The sequence below is a fragment of the Micromys minutus genome (assembly GCF_963924665.1).
Source record: "Micromys minutus genome assembly, chromosome: 6".
NCBI classification, from domain to species: Eukaryota; Metazoa; Chordata; class Mammalia; order Rodentia; family Muridae; genus Micromys; species Micromys minutus.
Window position 1 is genome coordinate 62,772,871 of NC_137975.1, and position 15,017 is coordinate 62,787,887.

The 15,017-nt window shown below is 39.7% G+C and overlaps 1 protein-coding gene across 5 annotated transcripts in view; it reads left to right on the top strand.

Moving 5' to 3' along the window:
- The window catches only part of DIP2C (disco interacting protein 2 homolog C), a 358,059-nt gene that overhangs the window by 182,174 nt on the left and 160,868 nt on the right, over window positions 1-15,017 (top strand). For 4 of the 5 annotated variants that reach the window (XM_080917643.1, XM_080917645.1, XM_080917644.1 and 1 more), the window contains exon 2: window positions 9,322-9,393. In XM_080917643.1, coding sequence (XP_080773769.1) covers window positions 9,322-9,393 — 72 coding nt within the window. Of the gene's footprint in view, window positions 1-9,321; window positions 9,394-10,820; window positions 10,989-15,017 lie in introns of all 5 variants that reach the window. The other variant, XM_080917646.1, reaches the window with a different exon arrangement.

Here is a 15,017-nt window from a genome sequence, read left to right on the forward strand (position 1 = left end):
CTACCCCTTCCATGCTGGGTGTATGTTGTATACACAAATATAAAAATACAACTGATAATTTTTGTCCTTGTTAGGTCTTGTTTAGGCAGACATTTCTAGAGAATAAAGTCTCCCAGCATTCTGGCTCTTACAATTAAAAAGATCTTTCCCTTTTTGACACTTTTTGTTGAAAATGGAGCACAACCTGCCTCTCAAGTATATCTTGCAATTGGAGTTTTAGACATTAAAAAGAGAGAGAAAATGTACAGGAGACATACAAAAAGATAGACACATAGTGTATTAAGCTTATAATTGGTCTTGAACCTGATTGGCTAAAGTAAAATGCTTACTACAAGACAGTGTATGCTTCCCTTCTTTCACAGTATTTCATGTTGTGCTGTGCTGTGTTGTAAAAGTATATTCATCAGGGCTGGGCTTCACATGATCTGTTGATCTCTGTCTGCATTATGGCCACCTATGGTTTTCCATAATGATCTCCATTTACTGTAAAGAAAAGCTGCTTTGATGAGGAGCAAAAGCTACACTTGTCTGTGGGAATAAGGATACATTTTAGGATTTAGTTAGAAACTAGGCAAGTGGCAGTAGTAGGTTTCTTTTGGAAAAAAGATTTAGTTATTTTTATTTTATATGTATGAGTGTTTTGCCTGCACATAAGTCTGTGTACCAGGTATGTTCTTAGTGCCCACAGAGGTCAGAAGAGGATGTAAAACTGGAGTTTGGAGATGATTATGAGCTATTGTGTGAATGCTCAGAATCCATCCAACAAGTACTCTTAACCACCGAGTCATCTCTCTAGCCCTGTAGATTCGTTTAGATTAAAGAGAGCTTATCCAAACCTCTATAAATATTAAAAAGCGGTATTTACAGTTTTGAGCAAGTTGCTGCATCAAGTCTTTATGAAACAATCATTGAAAAACCTTCTGAGAAGCCAAGTGGCCACTGGATATCTCCTGGGCCTTGTTTTAAAGCCCCTCTTGTCAGGAATGGGGCAGTGATCAGGTGGATAAGGATTGCTTTGTAAACATGGCAGCCTGCCTATAATACTAAGAAGATGATTATGAGAGTCTCAGCTATACTAGCTATACTAGCTGATTATGAAAGCTGTAGGGTTTATAAGGTCAAAACTATTGAAGAAGATGACACTGTCAATCTCTGGCCTCCACATATGCATACATACACAGACAAACACTCATATACACACATATAGATGATGAACACAAATCCACACTCCTATACTCATACACACATGTATAGACAACACACACAAAGACACATGTACAGATCACACATGTAAATATACACAAATATACACATGTACAGACAATACACACATGTACAGATTACACATGTAAACACACAAACTCATGCACACATGTGCAGGCAACACACACAGACACACACACAGACACACACACAGACACACACACAGACACACACACACACACACACTCACTAATACTAATTAAAAGAAAAAGAGTGAGACAGCCCCTGTTGTTCTAACTTCTTCAGGAACCTTACGCTAAACATCAGTTCTGTGTGGTGTGGCAATAGTGCAAGTTAGTGCAAACTCAGTCCACTATTCTGTAGCCCCACCAGCCCTAATTGTATTTTGAAATAGTCTTATTGGAATTCTTACCTTTTACGATTGTTAAGGATTGGTGCAGAGTTACTGCTTGTCATACAGAAGCTTGTCTTCAAGTCTCCCACACAGTAAATGGAACTTATGCAGACTTTTCCCTTTCACTGGTGCTTGTCCTTTTACTGAAAATGGAGCACATGTTGCAGCCTAAGTTCCTCTTATAACTAGAGTTTTAGACATACTGAAGAGAGATGTCCCAGGAGACCTACAAAAGGATAACCATAAAGAATATAAACTGTAAGTGGTTTTGGACCTGTCTGGCTAACGTAAAATAATGCACTCAGTAGCTGATTTAAAATGTTTCCTTTCTGCTTCTGTCATTAGCTAAGTACTAGGGAAAGCTTACTGATAGTTCATTTACACACACAGAAGTTGCATGTCCTGTTCATCTCCAGTGCTTGTTATTTTTTCCTTCCTTCTCAGTATTTGAGGGAGCTTTGATAATGTTCTCCTTTTAACAGGGTGTTAATGTCCTCTATTTCTTTATTTTAATGTGTCTTTATGAAAGGCAGTTTTCTGCATTTCTCATTGGGAATACGGTGTGAATGTGAGAATTCAGTGATAAATAGAACAGTTTAGGTGAAAGTAAAGGGAAGATGTAGATTGTGACTTATGACCAGTAACCAAGGAGATAATAGGGTAGGCTCTTGTGACCCCTGAAGAAGGGGTCATTGTCACAACAGTTAGAGGCCTGGTTAGGCCACATGCTTATATCCCTGTTTTTGGAACAGATCTGTCTGATAAGTGGAGATGCTTGTGGAAGCCTACAGGTGCTATATTAGTAAACTGGGCTCACATTTCCATTCTTGAAAGCGTTCTGTCTGAGTGGGGATGTATGGGAAAGCCTTCAGTTGCTAGATCTGTAGAGAGGACAGGCTGCTGCACGAGGTGAACAAGCAGCAGCACCCAGGGATGGTAGCAGCACTGAAGAAATCCAGAATCCTGAGCTTTTTCAGAATCCCTAGTATTCAGGTAGCTTTTCTTTGTCCTTTATACACTGAAGGGGTTGGTCTATTACCAATATAATTTTGTAGGTCCTTTTATGCTTAGCCTGGCAGTGTCCTCCTACTTCATTATAAGGTTGGTCATAAATTTGAATATGCTATAGCTAATTGAACTATTTGTTGAAAAATGTGTGTCTATGATATCTCTGTAAATGTGTGTGTTTGTGTGTGTGTGTGTGTGTGTGTGTGTGTGTGTGCATGCAAGTGCACATGTACCAAGGCAGACAGTGGATTGGAGTGCAGTCTCAGGTGTGGGTTCTAGACTTCTGCTTTGTTTAAGTCATGTTCTGTCTTGTTTACCTATACAGGGCAAATTAGCTTCCTATGAGCTTCTGGAGACTTGCTGTTTCTGTCTTACCTTACATTGAAATACTGAGATTATAAATGGTTGATCTTGTAGCTGGGTGTTTGTGAATTCTGAGGATCCAAACTCAGATTCTCATGCTTGCCTGAAAAGTATTTTAAATTTGGAGCCATCTTTGTAGCCCCCACTTTGAGATTTCACATATTGCTATTTCTAAATAAACTGATGGGAAGTTGACAGGTATCACCTCTGTCTCTTTAGTGAGAACAAAGAGACACTAGGTGGTCCACCAAGTAGCCTAGGTTGAGTGTGGGTTGCTTTGGGTGAGGAGAGGTTCCAGGCAGGTGAATAGTGCATACAGAAGTTGTCATCAATGATAGTTTCTTTCTGGAGAAGAGCTTACTGTAGAGCTAAGGACTCTCATTTGTACAAGAGGGTTGCAGCCTTTATGCCCCCAAAGCTGTATAAAGTAGTTGATTAAAGAGAGGAGCCTTAGGAAGGCTTCTGACAACCATAAAATTCCAAACATGGAAATGATGTCTTTGTTATATAAAGCATTCGTTCCAGCATTAAATAATAAAATAAACTCCCAGCACCAAGAATGGAAATGATCACTGTTAAACTTGTCTGTTTACTCAGAACTAATCCCAGCCCTGAAAGTAGCTCAATTTTATCCTTGAGGACCAAGGGGATCTTGAAGATTTCATGTCTAGAGCCAGGCAGCAATTAAGTTGGTTCTACACCAATTTCATGGGGTTAAAGTTTGCACAATGACCACAATGACACTGTCCCTTTTGGTTACTATAACTTTTGCACTAGCAAGGCCAACTGTTAATTTTTTTTCTTGAATTCCTTTTTGAAATACTAGTTTACAAAATAAGAGTTCTTGTGGGGAGAGAACAGAAAAAATTATGGTTTTTATTAGAGTGTTATTTCCCTTTGTACTTTTGTAGTACTGGGTGATAGTCAAGCACTTTATCACTTAGATTTATTCCCAGCCTTTGGTTCACTTTTTATTTTGAGATAGGGTCTTTATTGTGGGTAGCCCAGGCTGAGTTTAAACTTGTTATTCTCCTAATTTGGCTCCCTGAGTTGCATGCACACCAGACTCAGTTAAATCTTTTCTTTATTTTAAAAAAACAAAAACAAAAAACAAACAAACAAACAAAAAAGTCCAAAGTCGTACTGCTTGAATTTGAAGTGTTGGGGAACATACAAGTAATATGGAACATTTTCCTTGGAATTGATGTTTCAACATCACTTGTCCTAGAACGCACTCTGCAGACCAGGCTAGCCTCAAACTTAGATCTGCCTGTCTCTGCTTCCCAAGTGCTGGGGTTAAAGCTGTGGGCCACCATTGCAAGAGATCACTTTTAATTTATCCTTGCTGAGGTTAAAATTTCTGCACATACTTCTTTCATATTTTATTTGTAAATAAATTAGTATCTTGGGAATTAAAACATAAAGGTATGCTATTTGGAATTTTCTGTGGAAAACAATCAAGAATTCTGTAGTTTAAGGCTCAAGGTGAAGAACCACATCATTTTAAAAAGTGGATTTATTTATGTGCATTGGTGTTTTGCCTCCATGTACGTCTGTGTGAGGGTGTCAGATCCCCTGGAACTGGAGTTGTAGACTTTTGTGAGCTGCATTGTGGATTCTGGGAATTGAACTCAAATTCTCTTAATATCTGAGCCATCTCCCCAGCACAAGGAACCATTTTTTGAAGGAGGAAATCTCTTTAGATACACATTTAGAACCAGTGAAATTCTTTATTATCTAAGAAGCTTTTATTGATTGGAGTTGACTTTCAAAATAGTCTTGAATGATACTGCTTTGGTTTGCAAGTTAAAGGAATGTTAGTTAACCTAGTCTAAACCATGGGGTGGTATGCTTTGTAATGAGAGATAGAAAATGAAGCCTTAGCAACATGAGTTAAAGATTTGCTTCCTTGCTCTCAAACTTCTTGATGACTGTATATGTAGCACAGATCCACTGTGAGAAGGAGAGAAAAGGGGTAGCCAGTGGGTTGCTTAGCCTGAACTGATGTAAAATGTAAAACTACATGTACTTGCAGAGAGCCCTGTGTTTCTTTAATGACACTAGAGCATTGACAATGGTTAAGTTTTCAACAGGAGCCAGAGAGGTGTATGAGAAGATGTTTAAAAAAATCTGTTATCTGTCTGACTCTGTCATTTGCTCATCAAACCAGTTTCTTTACCCCATCTTTCCTATTTTTATCTGTCGCTTATTTTTTGTTAATTTACCTATTTTTATGTATCAGCTATCATCTGCCTATCATCCACTCTAATTGTTTCATCTGTTCTGTACAGCTGATAATCTGCAGCTATTTCTCTGTATCTTTATTAGTACAAAATCATTGGTTTCAGAAAACTACAAGACACAGACGGCTCTCAACTGCAAAGTTTGCTATAAATTGCAGGGGAAGTTGATGATAATCTACTGGACGTCTGGCTACCAGATGTTTAAGTAGTTCTGGATTTAGAAAATAACAGTGGTATTTTTAGCTTCAATGCTTTGAGGCCACGGATGAGTCTAGTCACAGGGCTACAGATAGTGGCACTTTGGGCAGGATAGGGGTGGGGGGTGGTGCAGTAAGTTGATCTGTTGTATGGTATACTTTAATCAAGTCAGTATGGATTTTTCCTGTCTGCCCTCTGCCCTCTGCCCCATATAGTCACCAAACAGTTAAAATCCCCCATGTCTGTGGTAATTGTGCTGCGGCTAGTCCAGCTTTGTCAGAGATAAGACACTCACCACCTTATATAGTGTGAAAAATTGATCAACTCATAGTCCTTGAGTGGGAAAATATTGGGGTGAAGACAGTTCTCTAAGAGATGATTCTTTCAGAAAAGCCTAACTAACACTCTGGTTTTCAGGATAAACCACAAGTAAATACATGTCATACAAATGAAGCATGGACAAGTGAATCAGGTCAAGGTCCTATGGAAACTGAGCATTTATGCTGTGGTCACCCAGAGCCTGCATGTGTCATCCTCCCTGGGTGTAGGGATTGGGAAGAGTCTAACAAACACTTTGCAGGGTTCTTCCCCAGAGATGTGAATGGACAGAGACATTTAGAGGTCTAGCAAAGAATCTACTGGCACAGTCAGGAATGGTGGGGACATTTTCTACCCCAGTTTTCGGCCAGAGAATGACAATACTAGGTGTGATTATGAAAGAAATAAACATTGGTGTTGTTTTCCCCTGTCTCTAAAGTCTGAGTGGAGAGCCATAAGTAGTATTTGTGATGTGCGTTCCCCTTCTACTAGTTGTTGTTCGGAATGAAGAGATTATTTAGGATATTTGGGACACAGTATTTTAGGACTTTCTTTAAAGAGCTATGTAATATATAGATGTGGCTTTGCAGATAGCATAGTAACCTAGATAACAGAGCATGCTGTCAGCCACTGAAGCCTGTTTTTAAGTATAAATACCAGAGAGCAGCTGCTTTTGTCTTCTGTGACCTTTTGTTAGCCCTTGTATGGTGAGTGACAGATATCATTCTGTATTGTCTTACTTCACACTCCCAGGTTTTGGAGGTGGTGGTTACCTCGAATTCTTCAGTATCCCGTATAGAGATGTTTGATTGTGTGTGTGGGGGGGGGGGGGGACCGAGACTAGGAGAGAATTCAGGACTGTGAGAAAAATGTCCTTAGATCTCATTAGCCTTAAAGCAGGGACTTTGGAACTTTACAAAATTCTGGAGTAGAGTGTTCAAAGTTCATTTCCTTTGAAGTTGGCCTAAAGGGAAAATTAAGAAGAATCTCTTTTGGTGTTAAGTGTTCAGTTTGAGAAATTAATGAAACTTGGGTTGAATTCTGGAAGTAATGAACGGGTGGAACGAGCCTGGGTTTATGAGGGTTTAGGATTTTGATAGTGGGATTGTCAAAGCAGCTCCTCAGTCTGGATATGGGCTGTAGCTGGAAAAGTGTGAATATGGCATCATTCTCGAGACCCAGATGAGGTCCTCTTTACTGGGCCTTTCCACATATAGAAAGAAATGTAGAAAAAATATTCCACTCTGCTCTTCTTATTCTTCTAATGTTCTTATGGGCCTGCCTTCCCCTTTAATTTAGCAAGCTGTGGATTGGGCTTTGTCTCGGCCAGAGGCAAGATGGATTATGCAGCGTTATGATGAACATGGAAACTAGCTTCTTCAGTTGTAATATTGTGCTTAAAGAATGATTACTGTTATTAAAAGCTATTGCTTATTTGTCAAGGTTACTATGTCCCATGTGAAGATAGACTGTAAAGCAATTGTTTCTGCAATGTTCTTCATAGGTCACTTTGGGTATTTCTCAAGAATCTATGCATATGGGGTGGGAGGTTCTTTCTGCTTTACTTTCTAGGAACTGAAGGCTCTGCCTTTCTGTGAGTAGGAATGAGGTGCCTCAGTTAGCCACACTAGGTGGGTGGTGCCCAACCCATTCCCTTTCCTGTCAGAAGTGTTGAGGTGTGCTCCTCTGGTTACTGGTCCTAGTCTCTTGCTCTCAAGTCACAGAGCTAGACACTAGAGATTTTTTTTTTTTTTTTTTGTTCACACATTTTATTTTTCCAAAGCCAAACGTTTCTTTCCTTCTTGAGGTGTTATAGGTATAAGCAACTGTGAAGGGGGCAAAAGTTAATTCCACAGTCAGCCTGTAATCCATTACCTCATTCCCCTGCTTTCCTGATCAATTACAAGAATGTTCCATAGTATGCCAACATATCTATAGTGGTCATAGTGGTAAAAAGGTGTGATTTGGAATTGTCAAGATTAATGCAATTGCCTTAGTGATATACAGGTGATGGTTGAGGTTGCAAAGTGCAGTCAGACATGCTAGCTTAATCTTTGTGTAATATTTACACAGATTCCTTCTTTCATATTGATGACATGAAACCACTTACCAAATTAATAAGGGAATGTATATTCTGTATTTCCCTACTGTTTTATGGCTCATGTTTTAATACTGGTAAAAATACATTGTTTGTAACCTAAACAAATGTGTGTCAAACAAGTTTTGAATAGTAAAATTGACCCTCAAGCCTGTAGGGTCACTTGGCCATAGTCAAGCACATATCATTAGAGTAAGCTCATTTACTAACTTGTCTATACATTCTACTAATTAATTATTCTTCAGTTTGTAGTTTTCTTGGAAGCTCAAATCTTTTCTCTCTTTGAAGAGGAAGATGAGAATGCAAGACACCCTCAAAAAATTAAAGGGCAATATCAATTTTATACTCCCCCAATTTAAGGACAAACCCTGTGATATATATGCGCGAACGTGTGTGTGTGTGTGTGTGTGTGTGCGCACATGTGTGTATTTTTTTTTAAAACAAAGGGCAAAATTAGCATTGTGTTTTGGAGCTTATAATTAGGAAATACTATTACATGTTAATAAATGTTATTTTGCCTGTATATTCTTACTGACCTAACCCTTGGTCTAACTCCCTTTGGCTTTTGTATATGAATCTTTGGCTTTAACATTTGAATTTGTATTTAAACAATGAGCATCTTTTAAATCTCTATGGTTCCCCTAATTCTTTTGCTTGGTTTTATCTAATGCTTCTTTTGATCCTAGTCAAAAAAATTTTTTTCAAATATACCCTAGCAGTCTAAAGTCCTTATGACTTACATGCCTCATTAGGAAGCAAAAAAAAAAAAAAAAAATAAATAAATAAATAAATAAAAATTATTAACGAAAGGCGGTGGCTGTCTGTGATGGTGCTGCTAGCCCTCCACCAGGCAGTTGTGCATCCATTGCCAATTAAGTTAATGAGCGCTCCTGAAGATTGAGCAGGCTTTCTGTGCTTGCAAAGGTAAAGAAATTTGCACAGATCTAATTTTGGACCCTCAGGGTAGAAATGAATCCAGGAAGCCAGAGATGAACATGTACTGAGCAAATGACTTTTTTTTATGTATTGTGAGTACTATAATTTTTTTGAGGGTAAAGGAAAATCAGCAGTAAATGATATACAGTGGTTCTATTATAAATCTCTAATTATAAAGTAAGTAAGAGAATTACAAGTGTTATTATATTTTGTCATATTCCATTAAATGGCCAACTTTGTCCATTGAAACTATTCTGAATGCTTTCTTTTTTATTTTTTTATACTGTTCTTTTTTTTTTATTCCTTACCGCTTTATTTAAAAAAGAGGGATAAATTTACAGATTTTTAAAGGCATTTTGGCATAACATTATATGAATAATTTTGTCAGTACTTAATTCTTTTAGAGGTTTGATAGCATGCATAGAAATCCCACTAGTTACTATAAGCATGAAGTACATGTAGGACAGAACGTAACATGGAAACAGATTTCTTGTTGGGTATAGATTAAGCATAATGATCTTTTTACTGTTCTCTTTCAGGTGACATTACACAAAAGGGATATGAAAAGAAGAGGTCAAAATTAATTGGAGCCTACCTTCCCCAGCCTCCAAGTAGGTAAACCTTGAATAGCATTAGCTGTACGGTTTAAGAGATAATAGCACATTTGAGAGGCTTTTCTCTCTCTCTGGAATCTGCCTGAAGAGTGCGCATTTGACACCTGCATTCCACACAACCAACTTCTTAGTATAATTACTCATAGGTTTTGTGAAAATCGAAAACATATGTGACTTTTCTATGATCATAATTCAATGTAATAGATATTTCATCTGTGGATAGAGATCAATAATACATCGATTTCTTTGAAACACTATAATCATAGAAATAGGATCATATGTGGTTTAAATGATTTTTGACTTGGTGAGTTACTTAATACTATTGCTTATGATTTAAATTAATGAAAGGTTTGAGATAACTAGACAGTGTTAGAGCCTGACTTGGGAAGTATGCTTATAAAGGTTTGGTGTCTTAGCGGTGCCAGTAAAATATGCATTACTGGTTCACATAGATTACAAAGTCCACTTCCTGCCACTGTTACATTTGTGGCTTTGGGGAGCGCCTGTACTTGAGCCAGATTGTACAGATTTTAAGACAGTGGAGATACACTGGCATTCCAGTGTGGATTCCATTGTTAGCTCACTTCATGTAGAGGGTAATCACTTTGAGGTTTTGCTAGGCTTTGGGAATTGCTCAAAGCGAACATGAGTGGTATCCATCCTCAAAGGAAAAGGCTAGAAACATACATACTAACAGTGAAAACTGAAACTGCAGTTTCTGTGAATGAAAGAAAACAAAAAAGCTAAAAGTGCATGCGCACACACCCCATTTCTGTTCTCCAGGCTATGATATCCCACTATTATAGAACTGACATGCGTTAAAGACAAACAAATCTCTGTGGCTACTGAACATGATATCAAGAGTCTGCTGTGCTTGTAGTTCTGCGATTTTGGTGTTTGCTTTTGTCTTTTTACGTGAGTTTTAAGGAAGTTGATGTAAAAGTGGTCCTGTCTGTGTTAGGGATTGATGTCCTGTGGTCTGGCTTGTGAAGGGAAGAAGCATGGTTTTATCTGGAAGAAGAAATGTAAATAGGCTGGTAAAGGCTTTAGGGAAAGTGTTGGGGGAGATATTTCTTCGCCATTGTCTCCCCTTGCTGTGCTTGTCATAAGGGCCAGGTCACTCTCTGATGTCTATGGATGTCTGCCCTGTCTTTGAGGAAGGCTGCTTGGTCAATCGGGGGTCTGTTGGATGTTGATTTGTTTGCCATACCAAACCCAAGTGAAGCAAGGGCAGTTACTGGCTTACTTGGAATATTTCTGACTTCACTGGTCTGGGACTGGCTGGGGGCAGAGGGTATCTGCACCTATTGGACCCTTGGTCTGTGTGCTGTTTCTGCATGGGGTCGGCAGCTCTGCTCAGCGCTGTAACAAATTTAAAAAAAACTAAAGTCTGAATTAATTAGTTTTTTTTCAACTTGTTACAGCAGCGAATGGAGCTGCCGTGGTTCGGTGTAGACTGCAGCCCGGTGAAGGCGTGCCGAGGAGACCTTTCCGCTCTGCCCACATCGGGGTGTGCGACATCCGAGAAGCTGCGGCCCGGGAACGGGCAGCCAGTGCAGCGGGGAATCGGCCTCTGTTTTACTTTCGTTTCGGTGAGCCCTGCATCCCTGAGAGAGACCAGCCTTTGGGCAAAGGACACTTTTGGAAGTCTTTCCCCCCCAATCATAGGGCTGGCACTGAAGGAAATAGAGGTTAGGTCCCCAAGACCTTGGTCCCTAAGTTCAGAATTTGTGTGCATAAATGGTGATTGTCCCAGAATCAGGGTCTCTCTACATTTCCTGTTAACTTACAGTGTTCTGTCTGTAATTCTTGGTCAGCTGACTTACAGTGGGAAGACCTTAAAACGTGATAAGATTTTCTCTCTGTAACGTTTTTGCACTGCTGTCCTAAAGCCAGATATCCTAGGCAGGAATGAGTACCTTGATCCCTGAGGTGTGATAAAGGGAAGGACGTTGAAACTTGCATGCTTTCTTACTCCCATCACCAAGGATCAAGATGTTAGGTTTCTTAAACAGAAAGAGCAAAGTGATCTTTAAGTAGATGGTTTCAAGGTCAGGGTCTCCCTGAAAGGTCAGACTTACTTTGGACCATGTTTTTGCACTTAGGAAATTCAAGAAGATGACTTAGTGTACTTTTTAGTAGAATATAAACATTTAAAACAGGAGCATATGTATTTGTAAACTAGATTTATAGGAGCATGTTCTGGGTTATACCTCTAATAGAATTGTTTTAAAATAATGTGTTGTGGCTTATGGCTCAGTGCTAGAGCACTTGGCAGGTATATGAGAGGTCCTGGTTCGAATCCCTAGCACAGCAAACAAATCACATAAAGGTATTGAAATAAACTTTAATATTTGGAAGTGGACATCTCACCTCTCTCTCAGCTTTACCTACGTTTGTCCTCCCAGTGACCTTGTTGATAATTACCATGATCTTGATGAAATGGACAGAGAATTAAAGAGTATGTGAGAGAGTTGAATGCTAGCTGTAGATTGTGTTTTAGAATTTCTGATGGAAGTGTGATTAAAAACTGAATGTAGAAATGTGTTTTGAGTTATATTATCTGCTTTGTCCTCCTGACTTTCCACAAACATGATACCCTGTGATGTGAAAAAGGGTATCATACTTTAGGATGCCTCCATCCTGTTCCTGTGTTACTCTTTTATTGCTGTGAAGAAACCCAAGCCAAAGCAACTCTTATAAAAGAAAGTATTTAATTAGGGGCTTGCTTACAGTTTTAGGGAATTAATCTATGATTGTCATGACAGGGAGCAGACAGGCATGTTACTGGAGCACTAGCTGAAAGCTTCACATCATGATCTACAGGCAAAGAAGGGGATAGAAGTCGGGCAGGAGAAGCCTGGCATGAGATTTAGAAACCTCAAAGCACACGTCTTGTGACACCCCTCCTCCAACCAGGTCACACTTCCTAATCCTTCCTAAAACAGTGCATGTTCTGGCTTATCCCTTTGACTACACAAATATATGTGAGTGTGGGAACTGTTCTTATTCAAGCTACCACACTTTCTAGATGATCTTCTTCTGAAAAGTTGCTGCTACATGAACTCTCATTCATCACCAGGACCGGGGAAGATAGAGAAACTGGTGTTTCTAAAATATCCATGAAGATGATCTTTTCATTCTTTTTAAAAATATTTACTTATTTATTATGTATACAGTGTTCTGTCTACATATGTGCCTACATGTCAGAAGAGGGCACCAGATCTCATTATATATGATTATGAGCCACTATGTGATTGCTGGGAATTGAACTCAGGACCTCTGGAAGAGCAGCAATCACTTTTAACCTCTAAGCCATCTCTCCAGGAAACTCTTTTTTGACCAGCCCATCTAGGAAGTCTTTTCTCTTCTACCTTTGGGCTAGTGTTTACTGTAGGGAGTGTGTACTTGAACAAACCTGTTTTATTTACCAGATAGGATGTTAAGATTTTCATAGGAAGTATTTCAAAAATATTTGAGATGTTTGGGGCGTGTGGTTTATGGTTTAGAGTGTCATAGGGTAAAGTCCAGGTCCTAGAGGTGGCTCCTTCTGGATGAGAATCCTCAGGATTCAGGGTCTTTTACAGGATTTTCACTGCTACTCAAGGGATCAGCACTGTGTGGGTAGTTATAGCTGGGGACGCAGCTTCTCTTGGCTGAGCACAATGCTCAGTGCCCACCTCAGTTCATATAGGGCACAGGGTACTAGACACTAAAGAGACAGATGAGAAGAAATAATAGGTTAAAACGTATTTTAGAAAATGTGCTACTTAAGTGAAGTTGTTGGACACTTCTAGATTTTATTAAGAAAAGACCGGTTTCAAAATGATCCTTTGGTACCCTCTAAACCAGATCAAACTGACAAAAATAGAAAATAAAGCCAGTTACTTAACACTGTTCTTGGAAGAGTCTCTATAACACAGTATAGCATGTATAGAGAGTCTTTGCTACTTTTAGAAGACTTACTTGGTAACAAAGTAGCAAAATTTCCCTCATCCAAATACCCAAATCCTTTCTTATAATATGTGTATTGGCTAGGTGTTACACATTACATGGCAATCATAAATGTTTCTTGGCATAGAGCTGTTTCTGCAAATTCAGTATTCTAAGCTCATCTGGTTATATTTATCTTTAGCAGCCAAATAAATTCATGCCCAGCTACAAGGCTATGGTTGGGTTGGTTTGAGACACACGTGAACTAGACTAACAAAGGACATTTGGCAAGTTTCCTGTATTTCCTGCAGCTCTGTAGGGTTCATGTGGGCACGGCATCTGTTTTTAGTGAGAATTTATCAGCCCTACTTGTCACTGCTGCAGACCATAGATGATCCCATATAGATAGTGGGTCTAACAGTCCCGTCCAGCTATTGTACCTCCTACTGCCCTGGCATGGCTTTGGCTTCCCCAGATGGCCATGCTGTTTTCCACTTTAGGAATCCTGGGAATGTTCATTTTGCCTGTACTAAGTTTCTTTAATGTTCAGTTCAAATACCACTTGTTGAAGGATTTCTCACCTGGTCCTTCTGGTTGGGGCAGCCCTCAGTCCCAGTCTTACTATGATTATTGTGAATATGAAATATTGTGAAATATTTCCAGGCAGTTGTAGTTCAGTATTCTGTCCCTCACCCCACAATAGTGAGATACGAGTTAACTGAGGACCTCTCATCTACTCTACACAGTAAGCACAACACACTTTCAGTACAAGTACCACTTATGTGCACGTACACACCCAGTTCCAGAATTTGAACATATCAAGAATAGGTAGAACAAGGTGTTAGCAATTGGGCATCTCTGTGGCCAGCCCCAAGGCACCTTTCAACAGTGGGACCATTGGTGGGTACCTTCACAGTCAGCCCAAAAGGACAATAAAACACATCATCACTGTGCCTCTGTTGCCTGTCCTGTGCATGTATCACGTCCTGGCACCCTTCCTACTTCCTTTCCTCTTCTCAGAGGGAGTTTCTGTGTCCCCTTACTCTCTCTCCCTTTAATAAACCTCCTATGTGAGACCTGCTGACAGTGTCAGCTTGCCACTTAGTCCCTTCACAAGGCAGTGGGTGATTTCTCCTGGACCTGTGTTCACTCATCCCAGGCCTGTGCCCTTGAACTCCCGTCATACCAGTGGAGATGAGCAAGGCTGTCCACTGGAGCCTTGCCAGTAGAACACCAAGAGAGCATTCCCAGCAACGCTGTAGCCAATGTTTAGTGCCAAAACATTCAGTACCTAGGCGTGCACAGTGTTTTTGCATAAGCCTTCTGCACCAGGCCTCTCTTATCAGTGGTGACAGGTCTGATTTTATTTCTGATTTGGATGAATCTAAATACCAGTTGGCCACATTAGTGCTAATCAGTGACAGAAGTGGCAGAGGACACATGATTTGGACTCTAGCACATTCTAGTCAGTTGATTTCTATTTATTTTATGCAGTTCATTCTGCAAGCCTCAGTATCTGATGTCACTGAAGATAGCTGCTCTGAGGGGATACCTTTACATGAAGTGACTCACCACTTTTATGTGGCCAGTATGGAGATGGCTTTATCTGAAATCTAGCTGAAGATGCTCTGCTCGATTGTGATGGGAAAAACTGTGTGCGATTAGTAGAGCTGTCAGGTTGGTGAATT